General features: G+C 35.7%; 1 protein-coding gene across 4 annotated transcripts in view; it reads left to right on the forward strand.

The window, feature by feature from the left end:
• The first annotated feature begins 2134 nt into the window (after positions 1 to 2134).
• LOC120537032 (interleukin-1 receptor accessory protein) overlaps positions 2135 to 22178 on the forward strand; it is a 68403-nt gene continuing 48359 nt past the window's right edge. Inside the window, exons 1-2 of one of the 4 annotated variants that reach the window (XM_039765638.1) lie at positions 2135 to 2338; positions 14996 to 15090. In XM_039765638.1, the coding sequence (XP_039621572.1) occupies positions 14997 to 15090 (94 nt within the window). In that variant the 5' untranslated portion in view covers positions 2135 to 2338; position 14996. Of the gene's footprint in view, positions 2339 to 10505; positions 11672 to 13880; positions 14189 to 14995; positions 15091 to 22178 lie in introns of those variants that run through there. The other 3 variants (XM_039765661.1, XM_039765656.1, XM_039765647.1) reach the window with 3 other exon arrangements.

Raw genomic sequence — 22178 nt, forward strand, 5'->3', positions numbered from 1 at the left:
CTCCCAGGCTTTCAATCAACTGGTGAACAGCAGAAGATCACAATAATGGGAACTGCACAAATCCAATAAAAGGTGCTTAGATTAATCACTTTGATCTCTTCTTGAGATGTGGATATACCAGTTACCACTATTAAGAAACAGGTGAGAGAAATAAATAATAATAATAATAATAATAATAATAATAATAATAATAATAATAATAATTCCCTGATTGGACCTCCGGTTCTTGAAGAGAAATTTCTGCCTGCACCTGTTACAAAAAACAGCACCCCAGGTCACAAAGGCTGCTGCAATTTCCCTCACTGACATTCAGTTTTGGCATGGCTCCTCTCCTGACAGACCTGCTGCATACTCGATGGACCCAAAGTCCACTGGTGTGGCACAGGAAGCCCATGCCTCCAAATCTTTGGTCATGTATGATTTTCAGTCAGCCTGTACAATGTGCCTCTCTGTCACAGCATGCACTGTTGAGCCTTCATGTCAGCAGCGCGTGCCACTGTGCTGGGGTGCACACCAGTGTCACTGCCTGCTATGAGAAGGACCCAAAGCTTCTGCTATGCTATTCCTTTGAGCAGCACATGTGGCTGAGTTTTCCTGTTAGCCACGCTGTCAGGAGTGTGGCTGCCTCACTGCTTGTCATGAGAAGAACGTCAGCCTCAGCACGCCTAGCTGTCACTACTTGCCGTGAGAAGGACACAAAGTTCAGTTTCGTGGCTGAGGCAGCCCGTACATCCATTTCATGAGTCATGGTAAATGCATCACAGCATAAGCTATCGATTGAGATCAAGATCACGGCTCAAAGCCAAGGGGTGCGCAAGCTTTTGTGTAACAGACAGACAACCCTTAGAATTCTATACATATACACATATTAATAATTATTATAAAACAGATTTAATTTTTCATAAGACCAGTAAATGATCAGTATATTTTAATTAAAGCTGATGGGTAAAATTAGAGAAATGGACACAGAAAGGGAAGAAAAGCAATCACTAAAGGAAGAATTAGAGACAGAGAGGGAAAATGGAAAGACAAGATACGAAGAGGAGAGTACAAAGAAAGAGAACATGCAGAGACATTAAAGGAAGGGATAGAGACAGAAACCCAAAAGCTGACAACACCCAGAGACACATGGAGGAGAGATCTTAGTATATTTAGTGTATAATATATATCAAATATTTTTACATTGTACTACATGGTTCATTGCTGAAAGCTCAGTGCACAAGACCAGTGGCACACGTAAAAGAAAAACAAATACCAGATAATATTATACAGTATATTGGGTTACTGAATAATTGTCCCACAATAAACATTTTTGGAAAAAATGTATTGTTGATTTAAAGTGTTATAATGTGAACTCTTGCACTTTGGTATGACATATAATTAAATTATTCTTTCATTTGTTCTGTCCTCTTGTGATTGTTGTTGGGTTATGTAATATAATGCACATGCTCATTACAGGGAGTGTAATATGTTACCTTCTATTCAAATATAATCAGCAATTATGTACAACCAGTTTTAACAAAGTTGTAAATATTATAATGTTCCCGAAGTTACTGTAAATCAAAAATGTAACAGAATTACTCTGATGTAACAAACAAATCCTTCTACACTGAGTGCCACATACCCTTTCTGTAGCCATAGCACACCTAAAGTGTGTCTGCACTTCTCAGAAAGAAATTAATTTTTCTGGTCTGCAAGACTCAATCTTCACACACAGTTTCTTTTTTTAATTGACTTAAAACAGTAACTAATGGAACTATGCAAGCACCTGACCCAAAGCCATAGTTTACAACCTATACATGGTGGTTTTAAAAGGACACATATCCACTGCAGCCATCCATGGATCTCAAATTAAAATGTATTTAAAAGGATCTAGCTGGAAACTCTACAGAGTAAGCAGACATCCAGATCCCAATTCTCCGTCCGTGGTTCATAAGATAGTATTCAATTACTGTTAATTTGAGGTTTGAAGAAAATTGTAAATCCTTTGCCTTCCTTATACACACATTACAACTTGAAATGTTTACCGGAAATTCTAAAGGAATACGACTTAAGAAACCAGTGATTCTGAGTTATAAGTGCATAAAAAGGCTCGTGAGCTTCCGGGAACCTGAAGTAAACGACGTAGTTCTCTGCCAGGAACCACATAGGGAAAGTCGAAGGGTTGAGGCCGGCGTGGAATTTCCGATGACGTAGAACATTTCTTGGTGAGAAGGTAAACACAGCTGAGGAATTAAGAGACAGCTGTCGAATGGACAGAAGCGAATGCTGCGAGAAGGAATCGACTGCAGCCGACTCTAAGACAAGAAGAAAGTTAGTGGTGTGGTCTCTCGCCCGGGTAAGAAAGATAAGGAAATGGGCACATACTTTCGTGACATCCGGAGAGGTAGAGGGCGACACGCTCCCATTCTAATCAGACTTAACAGGGCTCCGAGCTGCTCGACATACACGCTACACTTTTTCAGTTTTTCGCGCATTCCAAGATATAGTTGGGCTAGTAAAAAGAAAAGCTGACAACACTGGATCGGTAAATTCGTAAAGCTGCTGGTTAATTTGATATCTCTGAAACGTCTTACAGATCGCTCTTTCAATCGCGGCGCCCCACAATCCCCCGTATATTTTAGCCGTGAAAAGCGGCAGCCGGTTATACGTAATCAAAATCGGAAGTGTTTTGACATACGTGTACCCATTTCGAGAAGGAAATAGGCACGGATTTTACTGTAAAGAAAAATATTCGTTTATCATATCTGTAGTATTCTCCAGCAGCATGGCTTTCAGCTGAAGAAATGACAATTCGTAATACTACAGAAAGACGCTTGTTGTCTTATGGCATTTATTTTTATTATAATAATGTTTTTTAATAAGTTCTTTTGAGTATGAAAATCGCATTACATTACAATATGTTAAACACATACCGATTAAAAACACAAATCCAAAAGATTAAATATTAAATACTTATCAGCAAGCCATTCGAAAGTTGCCTTAACAAAAGGGTCATTATTTAATAATTACTAACTTATAATAAAGCATCAGAGAGAACACCCTGAAAACGTGTCGCCTGGCATATTTTTTTAAAAAAAAAGTTATGGTTGTATTATCATGTAAATTTGCTTCCAAAAGTGAATATTAATGGGTTTTCAGTAATAATTTTCAGATTAAAAACTAACTAGTAAATCAAATTAAATAACATTGTGTATGCTAGTGACAAGTTTTGAAAGGTCTGGTAAAAAAAAAAGGGTTGCTCACACCAGGGCATCGCAAGCTCACTTTCCTGCAGCATGTCAGGTTTTAGTTCTAACCAATTTCTTAACCACAAATCCATTTTTATAGTTAAAGATACATTCATTTGATTAAAATTGACTTGTGTTTTTGTTTTATACAAGGAAAAATGACAATAATTCAATAATTTTACAAAGGTTTTCAATACAGTCATAGGTTTTAATGCAAACGTTTATTTATGCTTTTAAATTTTTGAATAATGTATAAGATTGTGCCCTTGCTTTCATTCTTTTATTAACCAAAGAAAAATAATGAACCTAAAAGAAGGTATCCAGAAATGAATTGTCACTTTTGCATAGCTGTTTGTCTGCTATGAATTGCCTTGTGAAACACAGGACATTTTATTTTAATTATATTTGTCTTGATTTTGTTTATGAAAGTATTCTATACATTTACAAATACAGTATAGTGAAGTTGAAACAGACAACAGAGACATCTAAATTTTATTTGCCTTGGTGCCATGTTTGATTCACTCACTATATATTATTTTGGCCACTTGCTAATTACTTAAAATTTGTGGAAGATTTGAATCCAGATAGAATGACCAGATTAATTTAACAAGTGGAAGTGGTGCACTTTTAATTTGTGTTTTAAACCTAATAGGGTTCTAAAGCAGTCTTTTAATTTGTAAACATTTCCTGCTTATCAAAATTATTGTAGGCATTTTTGGAATGTTACTTGGTGAAGTAAAATGTACAAGAGGGTATACACAAAATACAGAACCCCTTAAAAAACACAGCTGAAAGTGGACTTAACATTTATTCATTTAAAATCCATACCACATGGACTAGTTAAAATTGGAGAACACAGAATTTGTGAGCCTTACACAAGCCTTCTCCTACAGGCCACTTCTCTCTCAGGTATGAAGCACTTTAAGGTAAATGCTCCCAGTTCAAAAACACTTGCTCAGACCTCCAGTGTAGAGCTGATGTTCTTCTTGATGCTGTTGTTAAATTTCAGGATATCAGATCCACAAAACATTGACATTCTTGATTTTAAAATATGCCCCAAACATAACTGGAGGCCAATCATGAAATCTGCTTGCTGTAAATGATCAGTTGTAGTTGTTAAAAATGATGGGTCCATTTAACAATAAAAAATTACTGAAGTGTAGTCAGTATTGATTGTGTGACCAGTAGGGGGTGTTGCAGCACCCCCAACACAACCACACTAGGCCATTCCTGGGTTCAAATAACATGGGTTTATGGGTGGAGAAGAGTGTTAGGAGTGATTTGTGACAGACCTGCACCAGCAAGAGTGAAAGGGAAGGTCTACAGGAGAGATAATGTTGGTTTGGAGAGATGCTGGGTATATTGGGAGAAGGATGTTAAGGATAGAGCTTCCAGGTAAGATAAAAAGAGGAACGGCTAAGAGAATGTTTATAGATGTGGTGAGAGGACATTAATTTGGCATGTGTAACGGAGTAACATGCAGAGGACAGGAAGTTATGGAAAAAGATGATCAGCCGTGGCAACTTCTAACAGGAGCAGCCGAAAGAAGAAGAATTAACCAAAATATCTTCTTTAACAATATTCTTCTTCACCTCTCTGTTGGTCCTCCATTCCTCCACTCCTCACAGACGAATGTTGCCTGTCTCCACTGCTGGCTCCAACTTACCTGGATGTGGCAGGGCTGCTCCTTTTATCTTGGACCTGGGAGTACTTCTGGTGCCAGTGCTTAGCCCAATGGAAGTCTTGTAAAACTGGGATTACCAATCCCACCAGCTCCCCCTGGTGGCTCCAACTGCCCCACGGGACTACAACTCCCATTATGCCCTTCGGATATACTTGTGTGAATCCTGATCTAGGTCTGCTGCCATGTAGTTTATCTGGGAAGCCACTGCTCCAAATACTTCGTCTTCCCCCTTTTCCTTAATTACATTGGCCCCCTGACCGGGTAATGAATTATGCCCTGGACTGGATGCCAGCCCATGCCCGTCTTTCATTGCAATTGATACAAATAATTGAAGTAGGTTTTGAACAGTATATTATATAATTCATTATTTTTAAAATTTTAAAATGTTACCTGAAAATGCCTTGACTGGTTAATTTGAGAAAAGGGCGCATATTAAAGAAAAAAATAAGGGTCTTGCACTTTGTCCCCAGTGGGAAAGAAAAGAAAAATGGATACCATAAATGGAAAGTTCATGTACAGTAATGTTAATAGATGTCAGACTGACATTCTCCACTCCCAGAAGTACAATTAATTTTAAGGTAGTTTATCTCTGTCACTGGTACATCTATTGACTGCAGAAAGGCATTTCTTAGGAAAAGCTGTAAATGTACTTTAATGACCATTAAAATAAATTTAAAATATGCATCTTTTGGGACTGTTAATACAGACACAGACAACGAGATATACATTGTCCTAAAGGAATCACTATCACTTTAATCTGGACAGTGAAATAGGGTACAAAATATTAAAAGGAAAAATAACTATAGTAATACAGTTTAAAAGCTAGATATCATTGAGAATGTTGATGTGTTGTTTCATGTTGGTTGGAATTCCACTGTACCCCTACTAAATGGCCAGGGACATAGATTAGAAGCATTTATTTGAATTTATTTACACAGTGCAACATACACAATAAATACCTGTTAGCTCTACTTGAAATGGTGCAAGATTCCTGTCTGCATGGGTGAGAGCAAGCATACTTTCTTCCTTTGCTCAGAGTCTAGCCAAGATACCAAGTATTTTGCTCACACTTTTGTCTTCTGTTTGACTGTAATTCTTGTTCCCTTCTCTTCTTCCCAATGTTAAGGTTAAAAATCACTACACGGCAACTGTTTTAAACTCTCTGTGGTGGATGACCCCTGTTTTTCTCCAGATGCAATCCCCTACACTACATGCTGTACTTTTTTTTTCTTTTTAGGTGCCTTGTCTGCCTGTACCTGGCAATAGGCAGTTGCTCCATGGTAGTTGACTTTTAGTACTCTCTACTTTGATTTATCAAGTATGAAAAGCCGAGTCATGCCTAAACTTGTTTTTTTTCCCCCCTAAGCCCCTCATAGTACCATTGTGCAAGTTTTTGATGATGTTTGTTCATTGCCAGAGGCACCTCCATACAGTGGGTCCCCTTGTGGCATTCTGTTACTCAGGATAGTTACAAGTGAATTTGTATTTAAATTCAAAGTAGCTTTATTGGTATGACATATTTTGCCAAAGTATGAGAATGAATATAAATATATGAAAAAAAGTGTACAAATGGACAATGATAAATAATTACATTTAAGGAAAGCTCAGATTTTTATGGAGCTATATATACAAATATGTATATATATTTTCACACTTAGCAATCTTGTTTAACCATATATACTTTAGACATACTGTATATATTTGAAAACATGGAAGTACATACTCACACATATAGTAACTGTTATTTTGGACCCATTTTATTTCTTTCTCTAAGTTTCTGGAAGACATATACTCCATGTACTTGGCTGCTGTCTTTGCCACCTGTCTTTGTATCTCTTTCTGCGGAAAGGCCAGATTGCTTTTGTTGTGAAGAGCTGGAAATTCAGGGATTGCTTTTGATAGTGTATTGAAGCAGGAGACACTCAATGCTGTGTATCCTGGTGTTCATCTTCCACCTCTCCTCAGTCACACTGCTCACACACTTTTCAGTATGAGTACCCATGTTTTGATTTCTCTTTCTTGAACTTCCCCAATTTCATGTCTGCTTTCTGTTTTATATATGTAGTGGCAGATTGCTCTGTCACAACAAAAAGAGTTTCATCTTTGCTGTTGCATTCATTGTCTTACATGCAAGTAAGAGTTCATTGAACTGGGCACACATGGCAGAAAATGTCTTTAAAATTAAATTGCATTTGCACATATTAAAACATATTGCATTAAGAATATAATTTAAATAGGTTCATCAACACAAAAAAAAAACTTAAAAAATGTTAATACACACCAGTACACTACATCTTAGCTACAGACTAGGACTTGCATAGCCACAAAGATGTGTGGCTTGTACTGAATACAAATATAGACACACAGCCCCAGAGACTCCAACAGGTTAAAATTAACATAACATTTTTAAGTTTGCTTAATGCAATTTAGATTTGCTGACAGCCAGAGCCTATACCAGCAGTACAGGGTGCAAGGCAATAAAACAACATTGAGCAGGGCATCAGTCCATTGCAGGACCCATTCATGCACACACCAAGATAGGGGCCAGTATTGAATTGTCACTCAACTTAGCTCATGTTTGGGGATGCGAGAGGAAAATTCACGTAGACACAGGGAGGACCTACAAATTCTACACTGGCAATGACAGAGCATGCAATACAAACCCAATACAAATCTGTTAAGTTTTAGTTTTACCCACTACACCGCCCAGGTTAAGAAAAGAAAACACCAACTGCATGAGTGGCTTTCTTGGTTTTTCAGACAAGCTATGGGGGGGCCACACTATCGATAGGCTTTTCAGATAGCTTTGCAAGTTTCATTTCAAACAACACCTATTCTTTAGACTAGTATTTCTTAAACTTTGGAAACCTATAAAAAAAAAAATTATCTGATAAACCCTATGAAAATGTTAAAAAAATGGAAATCACAAAATAATTAGTTTTGTGAAAACAATTTAAATCAAGATATTTATAAATATTTGCATATACAATGTATATCTATGTAAAAAGATGGAGCCTCAGTTCACGAACATCTCGGAACACGTACAAATCGGTTTACGACCAAAAAGTTTGCCAAACTTTTGCATTTGTTCACGACCACACACTCGGAATACAAACAAGCCAGTTTCCTTTAGGTTTATGCGCGCCGATGATTTTGCATTGTTGTCAGTCAGATGTGCATGCTTTCGCTGTGAACTCTTTGTGCTCTACATTATTTTGTGTGCTTTTGCAGTTAACCATGGCTTCTAAGCAAGTGAAGAGTGGTGAGAAGAAAGGTTTGAAGAAAATTGAAATTGAAGTAAAGAAAGAAATTATTGAAAAGTATGAGGGTGGCGTTCGTGTTGCTGATCTTGCCGCAATGTACAAGAAGTCAAAATCTACGATTTCGACAATTCTAAAGCACAAAGAGGCCATTAAAGAAGCTGTTAACCAAACAGAGGCCTCAAGTGCTGGAAGAGGTGGAAAAACTGTTGCTAGTGTGGCTGAACGAGAAGCAACTTGCAGGGGATAGCGTAAGCGAGGCGATGTTATGCGAGAAAGCCAGGAAGATTCATGGCGATTTGAATCCTTCTACGAGTGGTGAAAGTGAAGAATTAAAAGCTAGTAGAGGACGGTTTGAAAAGTTTCGCAAGAGAAGTGGCATTCATAGTGTGGTAAGGCATGGTTTATTAAATTATGGATTTTTCAAAAGTTCATTTTTTTCCCTGTGCTTAAAACTCATTAAAAAAGTGTTTTTAGCGAGCGGTTCGTAGCGTGATTTGTTGCAATGTTACTTTCATGGTGGTTTATTAAATTACGGATTTTTCAAATGTTCGCTTTTTTCCCTGCGCTTCAAACTCATTAAAAGAAAAGTGTTTACAGCGAGTGGTTCGTAAGGCAAGAGCGCAAACTCTTGCAGTGTTAGTTTTCTCTGTTGTTCAAGGTTTTCTTAGTGTTATTCAATGTTTTTACATTTAGTATACTATTACGCTGTGCATTCTGTGGTATAATTAACTATATTTGTGCTTAAAAATCTTAAAGAAAATATATTTACATACAGTTCATACGGTCTAGAACGGATTAATTGTATTTACATACAATCCTATGGGGGAAATTACTTCGGTTCATGACCAAATTGGGTTACGACCAGAGTTTTGGAATGAATTATGGTCGTGAACCGAGGTTCCACTGTATTAATAAAAATTAATGTTTCAAGCATAATAAATGTAAATAAGAAGAATGTGCACCCATTGTATGGCACGATCAATATTTTGTGTAAGTCTTGTTCGCGATAGTCTTAATGTAAGTTTCATATTTAGGCTATTTTGATATTTTCTTTTTATTGCGGCGACAGTCAAAAATCTGCTTTCATATAAGCATGTAGGAGTGAACTGGAGTAGTATCCTAAATGTTTACTTGGTCAAACATCCCCTTTCAATATGATCATTTACTTAAAATTGATCAAGAAGTAAAGCAGTCTTCACATTTTTAATACTGTATAACATATGAGGAAAGATCAGTCAACATACAGTATCTTCTTTATATGTAAAGAGATTATTTTTTATTTGTTCATTAAGGTTAAATAGATCTAGAACCCACAAAGAACCTTCTCGTGAATCTAGGCATTTATAAAAATAGTATTCAAATTCAACTGTTGACATTTTGTATATGAATGATCACAGTACATTTTAGTTAGTTAAAACTGTAGTCTTCATTTATCTTTTATGTATGTGGTAATAATTAAAGAAATAAACTCATCCTCTACTAGGACAAGTCTGATAAAACCTCTTTGAGTCTGTAATCAGGCAGGAGAAAAACTTGTCCACTGCGTCTTTAATTAAGTCCTTAGTAAACATGGAACAGGGAGCATCTCTTACAGAATAATCAAAAAACAAAAGCTAGAAGTCCGTTTTACAAAGAACTGAATTTACATACAGTGTCAATCAATGCAAACGTTTTACTCTGGTTGGTTCATTGGTTTACACATCAAATAACTTAGAAAATTAAAGTTTATTTTTGTTATACTTTTGCTCTTCATATATCTTTAGGTTTAGATGTTATTCTTGAAATTTCTGTCTATGTGACAACGGTCCAATCTTGTTGTTTACAGGACATCTGCTGATCCCCGAGTACATTTTGTATATTACATCAACCTTCTTCTGGTACATATTTGTCTTTTGTATACTTAACCATTCCAGTAGTTCTTCATCATGAAATTTCTTAAAAAATTTTTTGTGAATTTCCCCTTGGGATTAATAAAGTATCTATCTATCTATCTATCTATCTATCTATCTATCTATCTATCTATCTATCTATCTATCTATCTATCTATCTATCTATCTATCTAAAAGAAATGCTTATATATTTCAATATGCAATGCAAGCCAAAATACTTAATTACAGTATTGTTACCTCTAAATTATTCTCTCACATGTCTCATTAATTTGGCAATTTAAGTTTTGAAGTTATCATATAAATTGGTTTCAATTTTTTGTATCCAAAGTTTAATTTTCTACTTTGGGTCTTTTATTATAATTGTTGAAAATTGCTTCATTTGTGAAAAGTTAAAAATTTATCAAAAGATGAAGTATATCTGCAGGGTAAAAAAACCTTTATGTTCCAATCTATATTTTTAAAGAATTGCACTAGGTCAGTTTTTTTTCATAGGAATATAAGATTTCTTAGATTATCTCAAACTCTTTTTTTTTAAATGTGACATCACAAAAAACAGCAAACATCTACATGTAATAATAAATACAAAATCTAAGCTGAACTGTTAACTCTTATTGGTAATTCAAATAAATAAAATATTGATACAATTTAGTTAATGCACACAACTTTAACGCAGGTGACGAATGCAACAATACATGCATCAAACATTGTATTGTTGCATCAATATTAGGTTCTTCATTGATCGCCCCAAATTTTTTTTCAGTAGCTACAGGTGATACATGGCATTATGACAGATGGCTCATGGAACTCCTGCAATTTTTTTTGCAGAACCCCAGGGTTTCACGGAACAAAGTTTAAGAAACATTGCTTTACATAATAAAATACTGTCACAAGTTTTCAGTTAGTCCTGTATGCATCACCTATTAATAAGTAGCATTTTGGAAAATGTAAGTAGTAATATTAAAGCCAAAGTTGTATGTTTACCTTGAGCTATTTAGATTTTATGTTTAAAAAAAAAACTGTTCCTATTATAATCGTTTAATAACTTAAAACGGGATTTGAATGTTTTTGCAGCTTTAGGCAGTCTAGCACAGACAGCAGTCATGTACTGAAAATATACATCCATCAGAAAAGCAAAAGCAATAACAAAACAACATTTCCACTGTATGATGTATTTTAGATCTGATGAAGAAGTAAGAAAGTACTGAATAATGCTCATCTAGTGTATGATCTACTTGGTGTAATTTTGTGTGATTTTGTCTGTACCCTGTGATATCTGCCTGATGCATGTGTGCTGAGCCATGCCTGATCTTTTTAGAAGATATTGTGTATATAGGATAGAGCTAGTCATGTGGTATTACTGCACCACCCAATGTGAGAGGAGAGAGTGAGAGAGAGAGAGAGAGACACGGACATGCTATGTCTTGACAGCCACGCTTATCTTTTTCTGCTGTGTGAGAGCCTGCATCTAGTTTGTTGCATCTCACAGCAGCAGCTTAGAAGTGAATAAAGTAACTTATGACCTCTGCACCTCCTAGGCAGTTTTCACTTTATCAAGTTCTTCTTATAAAAGGGAGTTTCCTCCTTGCTTTAAAGACTTCTTGACAAGTGAGTATGACAACAGCATGTTTTTTTTCTTTTGTGAAAGAGTAATTCTATTTGAATTAAAAATGTTTTCCTTTTGCTTATAAAGTAAATTGCATGAAGTTTGAATGGTTGATTGAGCTGGAATGCTGTTATGTTTCTTAATGTTTTTTTTTTTTATAAGACTGCTAGAATTTCAAGACACAATGCTTGTCAGCTGAAATTGAAGCTTTCCAGGTATACGTGTACATGACTGCTAATATTTTTAAAGCTTCAAAGTGAAATGTATCTTGTCAGTAAGTAAAATTTGACATTTCTAAGCATATAAACAAATAAATAAATAATTGCTGATTTACTAATAGTGGTAAATGTTTGTATTTTTTAACTGGTTTAGGCAATTAGATTGTGAAGAAATCATTAATGAGAATCATCAACAATGAGGACATAATCATTCGATAAGGCATGTGGTTTTGGGGACTGACAAAATGAGAAACTGACATCTAAGGGCTATTAAAGTGCATTTAGGACATAACAGCATGTTCAATTGATTTATAATTTCTTAGCTTTTTTGAGTTCCTTGCATATTTAAGGAGCTTGAATTAGAACAATTTTGTAATCCTAGAGACTTCCATAAGAAAATAGAAGATTTCATAAATATACTGTATGTTTTTTTTTTTTTTTTACATAATTACAGAAGAAGCTAATATACATCCATTTACAGATTTGATTAATCCAGTTTACAGTTACAAATGACTGGACAGTGCCTCTGACAGAAATGCATAGATGGGAGAAACCAAGCCTGGATGGTGTGCTTACTTTCATCAGGGAAATTTAATGTACATGTCTTTGGCATGTATAAGGAAGACTGAAGTAACAGAACCATTCACTTGGACACTGGGGAATTTACAAACTCCACACAGGCAGTTACAGGGCTGGAATTCATATCCATTGTCCTGGAACTGTGAGGAAGTAGTGCCAACTAATATGGCATTATTGTCAGTTTTCGCTATTCAGTATTTCAAAGTAAAAGTGAAGCACACTCTTCAGAAAGCCCTGGTGTAATAAGAGGAATGGCATTAATCATTTTATTGTATATTCATGGTACTATTTTCCTCGAGGAAAGGATACGTTTTATATTTTCCTATGTGAGTTCTCACATAAATACAGAAGTAAATCAAAACTAGCTATGTGACATGAAGTGTTTACTGTAATTTTATCTTTTGAGAGGAAACGGTGAATGGTTATTGCAGAAGACTCCGAGTGCTAAGGTAGCATGCACACTGTTTTTTTTTTTCTTCAAAATGGCCAAGTCTCATAATATATATATATATATTTTTTTTCAAAATTACATGTATAAGCTATTTTACAATATGTGTATAATTGCAAGACCCAAGTCAATATTAAACTACTGTATTGGCTTGAAAAATTAGCATATTCAGTAAGTTTTAATGCTTTTGTTTTATGACTTTACCTGGGCCCAATTAATTTCAATGTAAAACTCTAGTAATGGCAAAAGATTTTTTTAAAAATTTATAGAAAATGCTAAACATTGGAACACAATTTGTGTTTGTGAAGATATAACTTTTACTTGAAAAATACAGAACATCTTTTAAATGTTTTGAAACGCAATGGTGTTGTTTGTACAAAACATAACTTAAAATAAATGACACTTAAAATTATGTCTTACCTTTGTTTATCTTTATTATAGTAAAAGGTGAATTATGTACCCTTTGCTTCAGCATACAACATAATACCAGAGGATTCTAAACTCTGTAGTGTTAGAAAAGTTATTTCTTTATGCATTTAGCAGAAGGGGATCACTCAGTTTTACACTTAGGACAGGTGTTGCATCAGAGTTAGATTGGTAGTTTGTGATATAAGGATATTTGTCCTGATGTTTTCCATGGTGTCAGCTTCCACTTTTCTCAACTGGAGGCAGTAAGTTCACTAATGGAGCAAAACACTAGTATATGCTCTTGGAAAAAGAGAAAGCCCGCAGCCTAAGAAATGATCTTGGCTAGTGGAATCGTTATAAGCTTTAAACAGTTCCTAGGTATTTTTTACTTACTGTACTTTAAGGAGTTTACTTCATTTAGATTATTGTCAATCATCTAGTGTTAATAATTAATGTTTATGTTATCTGCATATAGATATTTAATTACTGTATTGCCTTCTGTTTATTAAATGTCATTTTCAAATATTTGCTGTTAAGTGTTCTTTCTTCTTCTTTAAGTAACCTGTCTAGTAGAGGTCTGTACATTTTGCTATGTGACACGTTTTTCCATGAACTGTGGGCTCACATGCAGGATCGAAGCCAAAGTATTGTTGGAGGAACTTGTGTCTGTTTAAGCCTAGAGAAGTTGAGCTGTTCCATGCTGCCTCCCTTACAGCAAACAGATGCACCAAATAAGTGTGGAAAATCTGCATATGATTGGGTCAGCTAGCCATTTTACTATGGCAGCAGTGAAAATGGAAGAAAAATATAGATGACTTGGAAAACAGTGGGTTGCTTGGTCACAATGCACACCTTTTTATTTAAAAGTGGGTCATACTTAACACTTGTTGAATCTTTTCTTGAAACCTGGAATTTAATGTCCTGATCCAAGCCATTGCTGTGTTGGTTAATTAATTCTTGCATTAACTGAACACATTTTGTCTGTGTATTACAAATTAGTTAAGGATTTTTTTAGATTTTGGTTTTACCTGCATTAATAAAGTTTAACTCATATAATTTCATTTTAAATGGCCTGTTTTCTTGCATTAAGGAGACTGGAATTCACATCCTGGGTCCTCTCTATGTGAAGTCTGCATGTCTGTGTAGGGTACCTCCAGGTTCTTTAGTTTCCTCCCACAGTCCAAAGAAATGCAAGATAGGTGGATTGGTCATGCTAAACTGACCCTAGTGTGTGTATGTGTGTGAGTGTACTCACTTAGTGATGGACTGCCGCCCTAGCCAGGGGATTATTCCTACCTTGTACCCTATGCTTGCTGGGATAGGTTTCAGCCCCCTACAGTCCTGCTCAGGATTAAGTGGCCTTAGAAGTTGCTATGGCTTTTTAAATGCCTCCACATTTAGTCTCATTTAACATATAAATGTTTGTCTTTTGCTGCTATTATCACTTCCTGTTCTATATAATTATTTCCTGCTGACTTCCTGTTATTGTCAATTTCTCCCAATGTGAGGCCCATTTCTATTAGTTGTATACTACTGATTTTTGTATGAGGCCAATAAAGCTGCTTATATTAACAATTGCTTTAGTTATTTCATAATTAAATATTGTTTCTGTACTGAAAGTATTTGAAATTGTTAGTATGTCTGCAGTCATTCCCTTGTTTGTTTACCTTCAGGATGGTTTTAAATCCCTGGCTGTTCATTCTATGTAGTACTGCAGCCATATTCAGCTTCTCTGGGACATCGCCATCAAGTGAGAACCATCAATCAGGTCAGTGAGTGTTGGGTGAGATTAAATTGCCATTGATTATTCACTGTATTAGGTAACTTTAATAAGGCACCCTGACATAAAGATAGACTTTTAAAATCTGTCTAGTATAATTTAATTAGCTGGCTAAACACATTGTTGTAATGGGGCACTAATGACAGTGGTTAAAGTATCTACTCAGTCAAACAGGAGGCAGTACAAGTCAAACATCTGAGTGCATCACTCACTGTTGCAGGGAAATCCCTAATAATACCAGATTGTCTGCTATATTTTGTCAGTCTAGAATTTATGAATGACCTGTGAGTCCCAGAGAACACTTTCCAAGTATGGCCTAATCCTCTTCCACCTTCTTTAGCTGAATTATAGTGATTTACTTACACTTATATCTTGCTTATCAGAACTGCAGCAATATCTGTTCAGCTATTCTTGTTTTCCCTAATGCTTCTATCCCCTGTGTTGTGATTGGAGAGTCTGTGTTGTTACTGCCTATAGTTGTAAAATAGCATGAAAACATATCCTACTACAGTGGTGCTATAATATTATAGCAATTTGGTTTTCTTTTATATCTCTCCTGTTACCAAGGGCTTTTTTGTATTATGCATGTGATTAAATTTAAGGCAGTTTATGTTTTGTGGCAGCTTATTTTTGGACCATGTGATCAAGGGTGTTTTCCCTTTTAATTTTTTTTAAATTAAAATTATGTTTTCTGCGCATAGTAGATAGTATATTGTTTTTTCTCTTGGTTAACTTGTGAAATTGCTAGAGAAAAGCAATTTTTGTTGACAAAATGTTATGCCTACAAATATTTTATGAAACTGCTCTAGTTCTCATCAGTGTTTTTCTGCTTTTGTTTGCTTCCTTGAAGCAAAATCTCTCTATGGTTTCTCTGTGAGCAAGCTTCATTCATCATAAAAAGTCTATTACAGTCTGCTGCTGGTTCAATATGGTCACTGCTTGCTCTGTCAATTTAGATGGATTTGTTTTTATTCAGCAGATGACATTTTAATTGAATCAAGATAAATATTAGCTCACTTCTGCACACTTAGGCTATAATTTCCCATTGAGCTATAATGCTAATTGAAATGGGTCAGAGGTTGTGGTGTTTTGTTTTACAGCCCTCTTGTATGTGGCTTTCAATCACCACCAGTGGCTTATCTAGTACAAATGCTTTTGCAGGGTATGCAGAGAGTGCTCTGGAGTACCATCTTAAAAAGATGGCCCATTTCTGTGCAGGGAAGTTTGGCTGGCTTTAGTCTTAATTTTCAGAAAATTGATATTATCTACCTTAGATAACCAGTTATATATATATATATATATATATATATATATATATATAATATGCATACATACATACATACATATACATACATACATATACATACATGCATACATACATACATATATATATATATACAGTATATATATATATGTATATTTATATATATATATATATATATATATATATATGGTTTTAGTCTTAATTTTGAGAAAATTGATATTATCTACCTTAGATAACAAGTAATTTGTTTATATATATATATATATATATATATATATATATATATATATATATATATATATATATATATATATATATATATATATATATATATAACAAATGTAATTTGTTTATATATATATATATATATATATATATATATATAACAAATTACTTGTTATCTAAGGTAGATAATATCAATTTTCTCAAAATTAAGACTAAAGCCATATATATATATATATATATATATATATATATATATATGGCTATACATATATTGTGATGGATCTCCGGCAACAGTTGCCGGCCCTCACCCCCAGGCCGCCAGGAGGAGCTCTCCCGACAGCATGGACATGCCCCGAGTTCCAGCAGGGCCTCATGGACTTTGTAGTTTTTATACACAGCCCTGCTGGATACCTTGTGGACCACAAGCAGTCGCTGTAGTGAGGCTCGTAGACTCATATGTTCCTTTAACCTGGAAGTGCGTCCTGGCCACGTGAACGGGAAAAATGATGTACTTCTAGGCTGAAGAAAAAGAGAAGTTTTACCTGACCCGGAAGTGATAGAAAGTCACATGGACTGAGGGACAAACACTTCCGGGTCAAGGACTATAAAGGACTGTGGGAAATCCCCGACGGATGAGCTGAGTTGGGAGGCAGGGTGGCTAAGCGTCTGGAAGTGGAGGATTGGTTTATTGATTATTGTGTATTGTGGAGAGGAGCGTGCTTTGTGCACTTTATTATTATAATAAATCCTATTATTGGACTTTTATCTGGTGTCTGACGTGTGGTCTGAGGGTACAAGGGTGCGAGGAAACCCTAATCTGTCACTATATATATAGATATATGGATATACATATACCTGTATATATCTACATATACATACTAGATGCCCAGCTGTCACTCGGGTTGAAAGAAAGTGAAACAGTTCCCATTTATTATTCATTTATTTATTGTTAAAAAAAATTGATCAAGAGTGCCTTGACACACAATGTTTTCATTTCACCATGAGGAACAAGAATGTGTAAATTCTTTCCTTTTTTTTTTTTAATAATTTTATTGATTTTATTGGAATCACACAACATACCATACAAATAGATACATTTTACAAGAATAGGATTGAAAACGAATAAACCTCCACCCCTAAGAAAGAGAGCATTGGAAGCAGAATAAAAATTAAACCTTGTACAAATAAGTAAATAGATAAATTAATAAGTGAATATAGATAAATGGAGGAGAAAAAGTAAATGGGCAGAGAATCTGCTTTCTCGGTGCTTTAAGAGCTTATTCTAGAATGTTATTGATTAGATCCTTCCAGGTTTTGAAAAAGTTCTGCACAGATCTTCTAAGTGTGAATTTTATTTTTTCCAAACTTAAAAGAGGTTAAGATTCTTCCAGTTTAGCAAGATAAGTCTGCGTGCCAATAGTGTAGTAAAGACAATCACAGTTTGTTTGTCCTTCTCCACTTTAAGCCCATCTGGAAGTACACCAAACACAGCTTTTAATGGGTTAGGAGGGATTGTGACACCAAGGCCGTCTAAAAGGCATTTAAAATTTTGGTCCAGAATGATGTTAATTTGGTGCATGCCCAAAACATGTGACCCAGTGAGGCTGGAACTTGATTGCAGTGTTCGCAGGTTGGATCGTGCCCTGGAAACATTTTGGATAATTTTAAGCGAGACAGATGTGCTTGATGTATAATTTTGAGTTGAATAATTGTATGCTTTGCGCATATGGACCTTGAGTGAATTCTCTGCATTGCTAACTTCCACTGTTTTTCTGAGATGTTTAGTGAGAGATCTTTTTTCCACTTACCTCTTGGATCTTTGAAAGGGAGGGACTGTAAAATGGTTTTATATATTACAGAAATGCTGTCTAAGTCCTTGAAACTGATCAATATTTTTTCCAACATAGAGGGAATTGGGAGGTTTGGAAAATTGGGCAGGTTCTGTTTAACAAAGTTTCTAAGTTGAAGCTAGTAAATGAAATGTGTTGCTGGAAAGTTAAATTTAGAATGTAACTGTTTGTAGGATGCAAAAATGTTGTCTATGTACAGATCTCTAAGTGATTTAATCCCAAATGTTTTCCACATATTAAAAACTGAATATGTTTACCAAGGTTGAAAAAGGTGGTTCTCGTGCAGAGGTGCCACCGGTAAAAGATTCTCTATCTTAAAATGCTTCCTACATTGGTTCCATATTCTGAGTGAGTGAAGCACCATTGGGTTGTTAGTATATTGGCGATAATTTGCATTTATTGGGGTGCAAAGCAAGGAATATAAAGAAATAGTGCAGGATTTTATTTCTATTGCAGACCAAGCCTGTATATGTTCATCTATTTGTATCCATATCCAGGTTTTTATAGTTTGTATGTTTGCTGCCCAGTAGTAAAACTGAAAGTTAGGTAGAGCCATGCTACCTTCTTACTTTGGCCTTTGTAGGGTCGCTCATTGGATACGTGGATGTTTTGAATTCCAAATAAATGTTGTTATGGTTGAATCTAATTTCTTAAAAAATTATGTATTGATGTATATTGGGATGGTTTGAAATAAAAAGAGAAGCTTAGGGAGGATATTCATCTTAATAATGTTAATTCTTCTAGCCAAAGTGAGGTGAAGGGTTGACCATCTATTCAAGTCTTGCTTCATTTTTTCCATTCAGACGGCGAAATTTTGTTGATAAAGAGCATTATGTTTACTTGTAATGTTTACCCCTGGATATTCAAACTGATCTGCAATGATAAAAGGAAAGGTGTCCAATCTAATATTGTATGCTTGAGAACTCACTGGAAAGAGCACACTTTTAGTCAAATTAATTCTGAGACCAAACCCTTTTGAAATTCTGTTAGTGCTGTTAGGACTGCAGGCACAGTACTTTTTGGGTCTGATATATACAGCACCATATCATCTGCATACAGAGAAATTTTCTGTTCAAGTCCTTCTATGATAATCCCCTTTATCTCATAAGCATTTCGACAGTGAACTGCCAGTGGCTCAATGGTGTTTGCGAAAAGTAGTGGTGACAAGGGGCATCCTTGTCTGGTACCATGTTGTAATTTAAAGTAGTCTGAATTAATGTTTTTAATACAAAGCGTCTGGATTTGTATACAGTAGTTTGATCCATGCACAAATGTTCTGGCCAATGCAAAATTTCTCCAATGTAGTGAAAAGGTAGTTCCATTCAATCATATCAAATCCTTTTTCTGCATCCAAGGATAATAAAATCTCTGGGATGTTTGACTTTGCTGGTAAATATATTACATTAAACAGGTGTCGAAGATTTGACGCTAATTGTAGGCCTTTAATAAATTCAGTTTGATCTTGTGATATTACCGAAGCCAGCACTTTCTCCATCTTTCTAGCTAGGATTTTGGAGAGTATCTTAACATCATAATTCAGAAGTGAAATTGGTTTGTATGATGCACATTGTAATACATCCTTATTCTGTTTAGGAAAGACGGTGATTAGTGATTTGCGAAAAGTTTAAGGTAAAATTTTATTGTCTCTAGCTTGAATGTTCTTAATAGGATGGGAGCTAGCTGAGTGGAGAACTTCTTATAAAATTCGGCAGTGTACGCCATCGGGGCCTGCTGCTTTCCCACTCTGAAGTGACTTTACAGCATCTAATAATTCTGATAATGCTAGTTCTGTCCCTTTCCAATTCCAGTTAGAATTGTAGCTTTGATTATGTGACAGTGTCACCACATTACTCACACATTTTTTTTCAGGATTAAATTTGAATTCACTGTTTTATGCTTTTCTTTAATTTTCTGAATCATGTTCACACGTTTCAGTTTTTTTAGTAATCGCTAAAACTATAGCTTTTGGATATTTACTCTTCAGTTAGTGATTGCATTGTGACGAACATCGGGACAGACAAACTATATATATATTGTGGACATGTTGGACCTGGACACCTACAGGCTGAGACAAAAAGTCTTAAATCACACGTTTATTTACAACCCGTACCCCCAAGATAACACACAATGCACAATCACCATAAACACAGTCTGTGTATGCTCCTCACTGCTTCTTCGGCCACCTCCAACTCCTCAATGGCAAGCTCCATCCTTCTTCCACCCGACTCCAGCTCCTCCAATGGAATGAGGTGGCCCCTTTTATCCAGTCCCTGGGTGTGTTGCAGGTGCTCCCTTATTAACATCTGGCAGCACTTCCAGGGGCCTCATGTATAACGCCGTGCGTAGAACTCGCACTATAACATGGCGTAAGCACAAAAGCCGAAATGTGCTTACGCACAGAAAAATCCAGATGCAGTAATCTGTGCGTACTCCAACTTCCACGTTCTTCCGCTACATAAATCCCGATCAGCGTGAAAACTAACGCTCGTGCACGCGCATTATGTAACGCCCCAACTCCTCCCAGAATTACGCCTCTTTGAATATGCAAATCAATATAAATCGCCCTTAAGCTCAGCCTTCTGTGAAAAGACAATGGTAAAAGCACGGGGGAAAATATAAGAATTTCAGCGAATAATAAGTGGAGGCAAAGGAAAAACATACTATTTGTTCAAATAAACCATGGTATAATCAAAAAAAGGAAGTTGATCGAGTGACATAGCGTGTTGGAGAAACTTGAAAGCTCACATTCACAAAATCGCACAGTGCCGGAAATAAAAAAGAAGTCACATACTGTCTGATGTCACTGTCATATGAAAGCTTATTAGGGTACAGAGAAAAAAGGCACACGGTGGGGAAAAAGCACGAAATGTCAACTTCAATCTCGACATTTCCACTTTAATCACGTAGTTTATTTTGTCATTAAAGTAGAACATCATAAACTTCATCTTAAAATCGTTTAATTAGCCAGTTTCTCAAATCACATCGTAATTAAAGTAGCATGTTAAATGCTTTGTTTTGTATTTGGTCTTCTATCTGCTCTATGTGTGTGAATCACTACTTGCTTCTTAAACCGGCTCTCTTCCTCCAACTGGACACAGAGTCCATTACATTCGTGATATTACAGCTCTCTGAATAACTAAAATACTGAGATGTATACGTGATGTCATTTTCATGATGATAGGATTTAGCACGTTATTAAACATGTGTTTCACTTCGATTAAATAATTTATTGCAGCAGTTACACAGGGGCAGCTCTAGGCTTGTGGTGGCACTGGGCAGAGAAAGAATCGGTGGCTCCTTCGTCCGTCAATGTCAGTAAGGCAGCTTATGCACGGTGGATGGCCACGTCCGTTGCAGACACTCATAGCCGCCTCGTGCTCATGACACAAGCATTTAACGTTTGCGGAAATATGTCGCTGCGTTTTTAGCTATGTTGTTATTTTCTCTTTCTGTTAGATATTCAATATATATTGGCGTGGCCGTCACTGCAGTCAGTGCTTTTCTTTCCCCAAGTAACCGATCGCCACACAATCAGCTCTGTAATAGAAGTTGAGCCACCTGTAAGCTTAGCGCCAATTCTTCAAAACGTTTAAAGAATATTGAAATATCTTCATAGTACATGTTTAATTATTCTATCCTTAACGACACTCCCAGTGAAGAATATAGATTATTTAAACGAAGTTAAAGTTTTATCTGTATAATTTAACAAACATATTTTGCTGCATTCCACCTTAAAA

This window comes from Polypterus senegalus, chromosome 1, assembly GCF_016835505.1.
Source record: "Polypterus senegalus isolate Bchr_013 chromosome 1, ASM1683550v1, whole genome shotgun sequence".
NCBI classification, from domain to species: Eukaryota; Metazoa; Chordata; class Cladistia; order Polypteriformes; family Polypteridae; genus Polypterus; species Polypterus senegalus.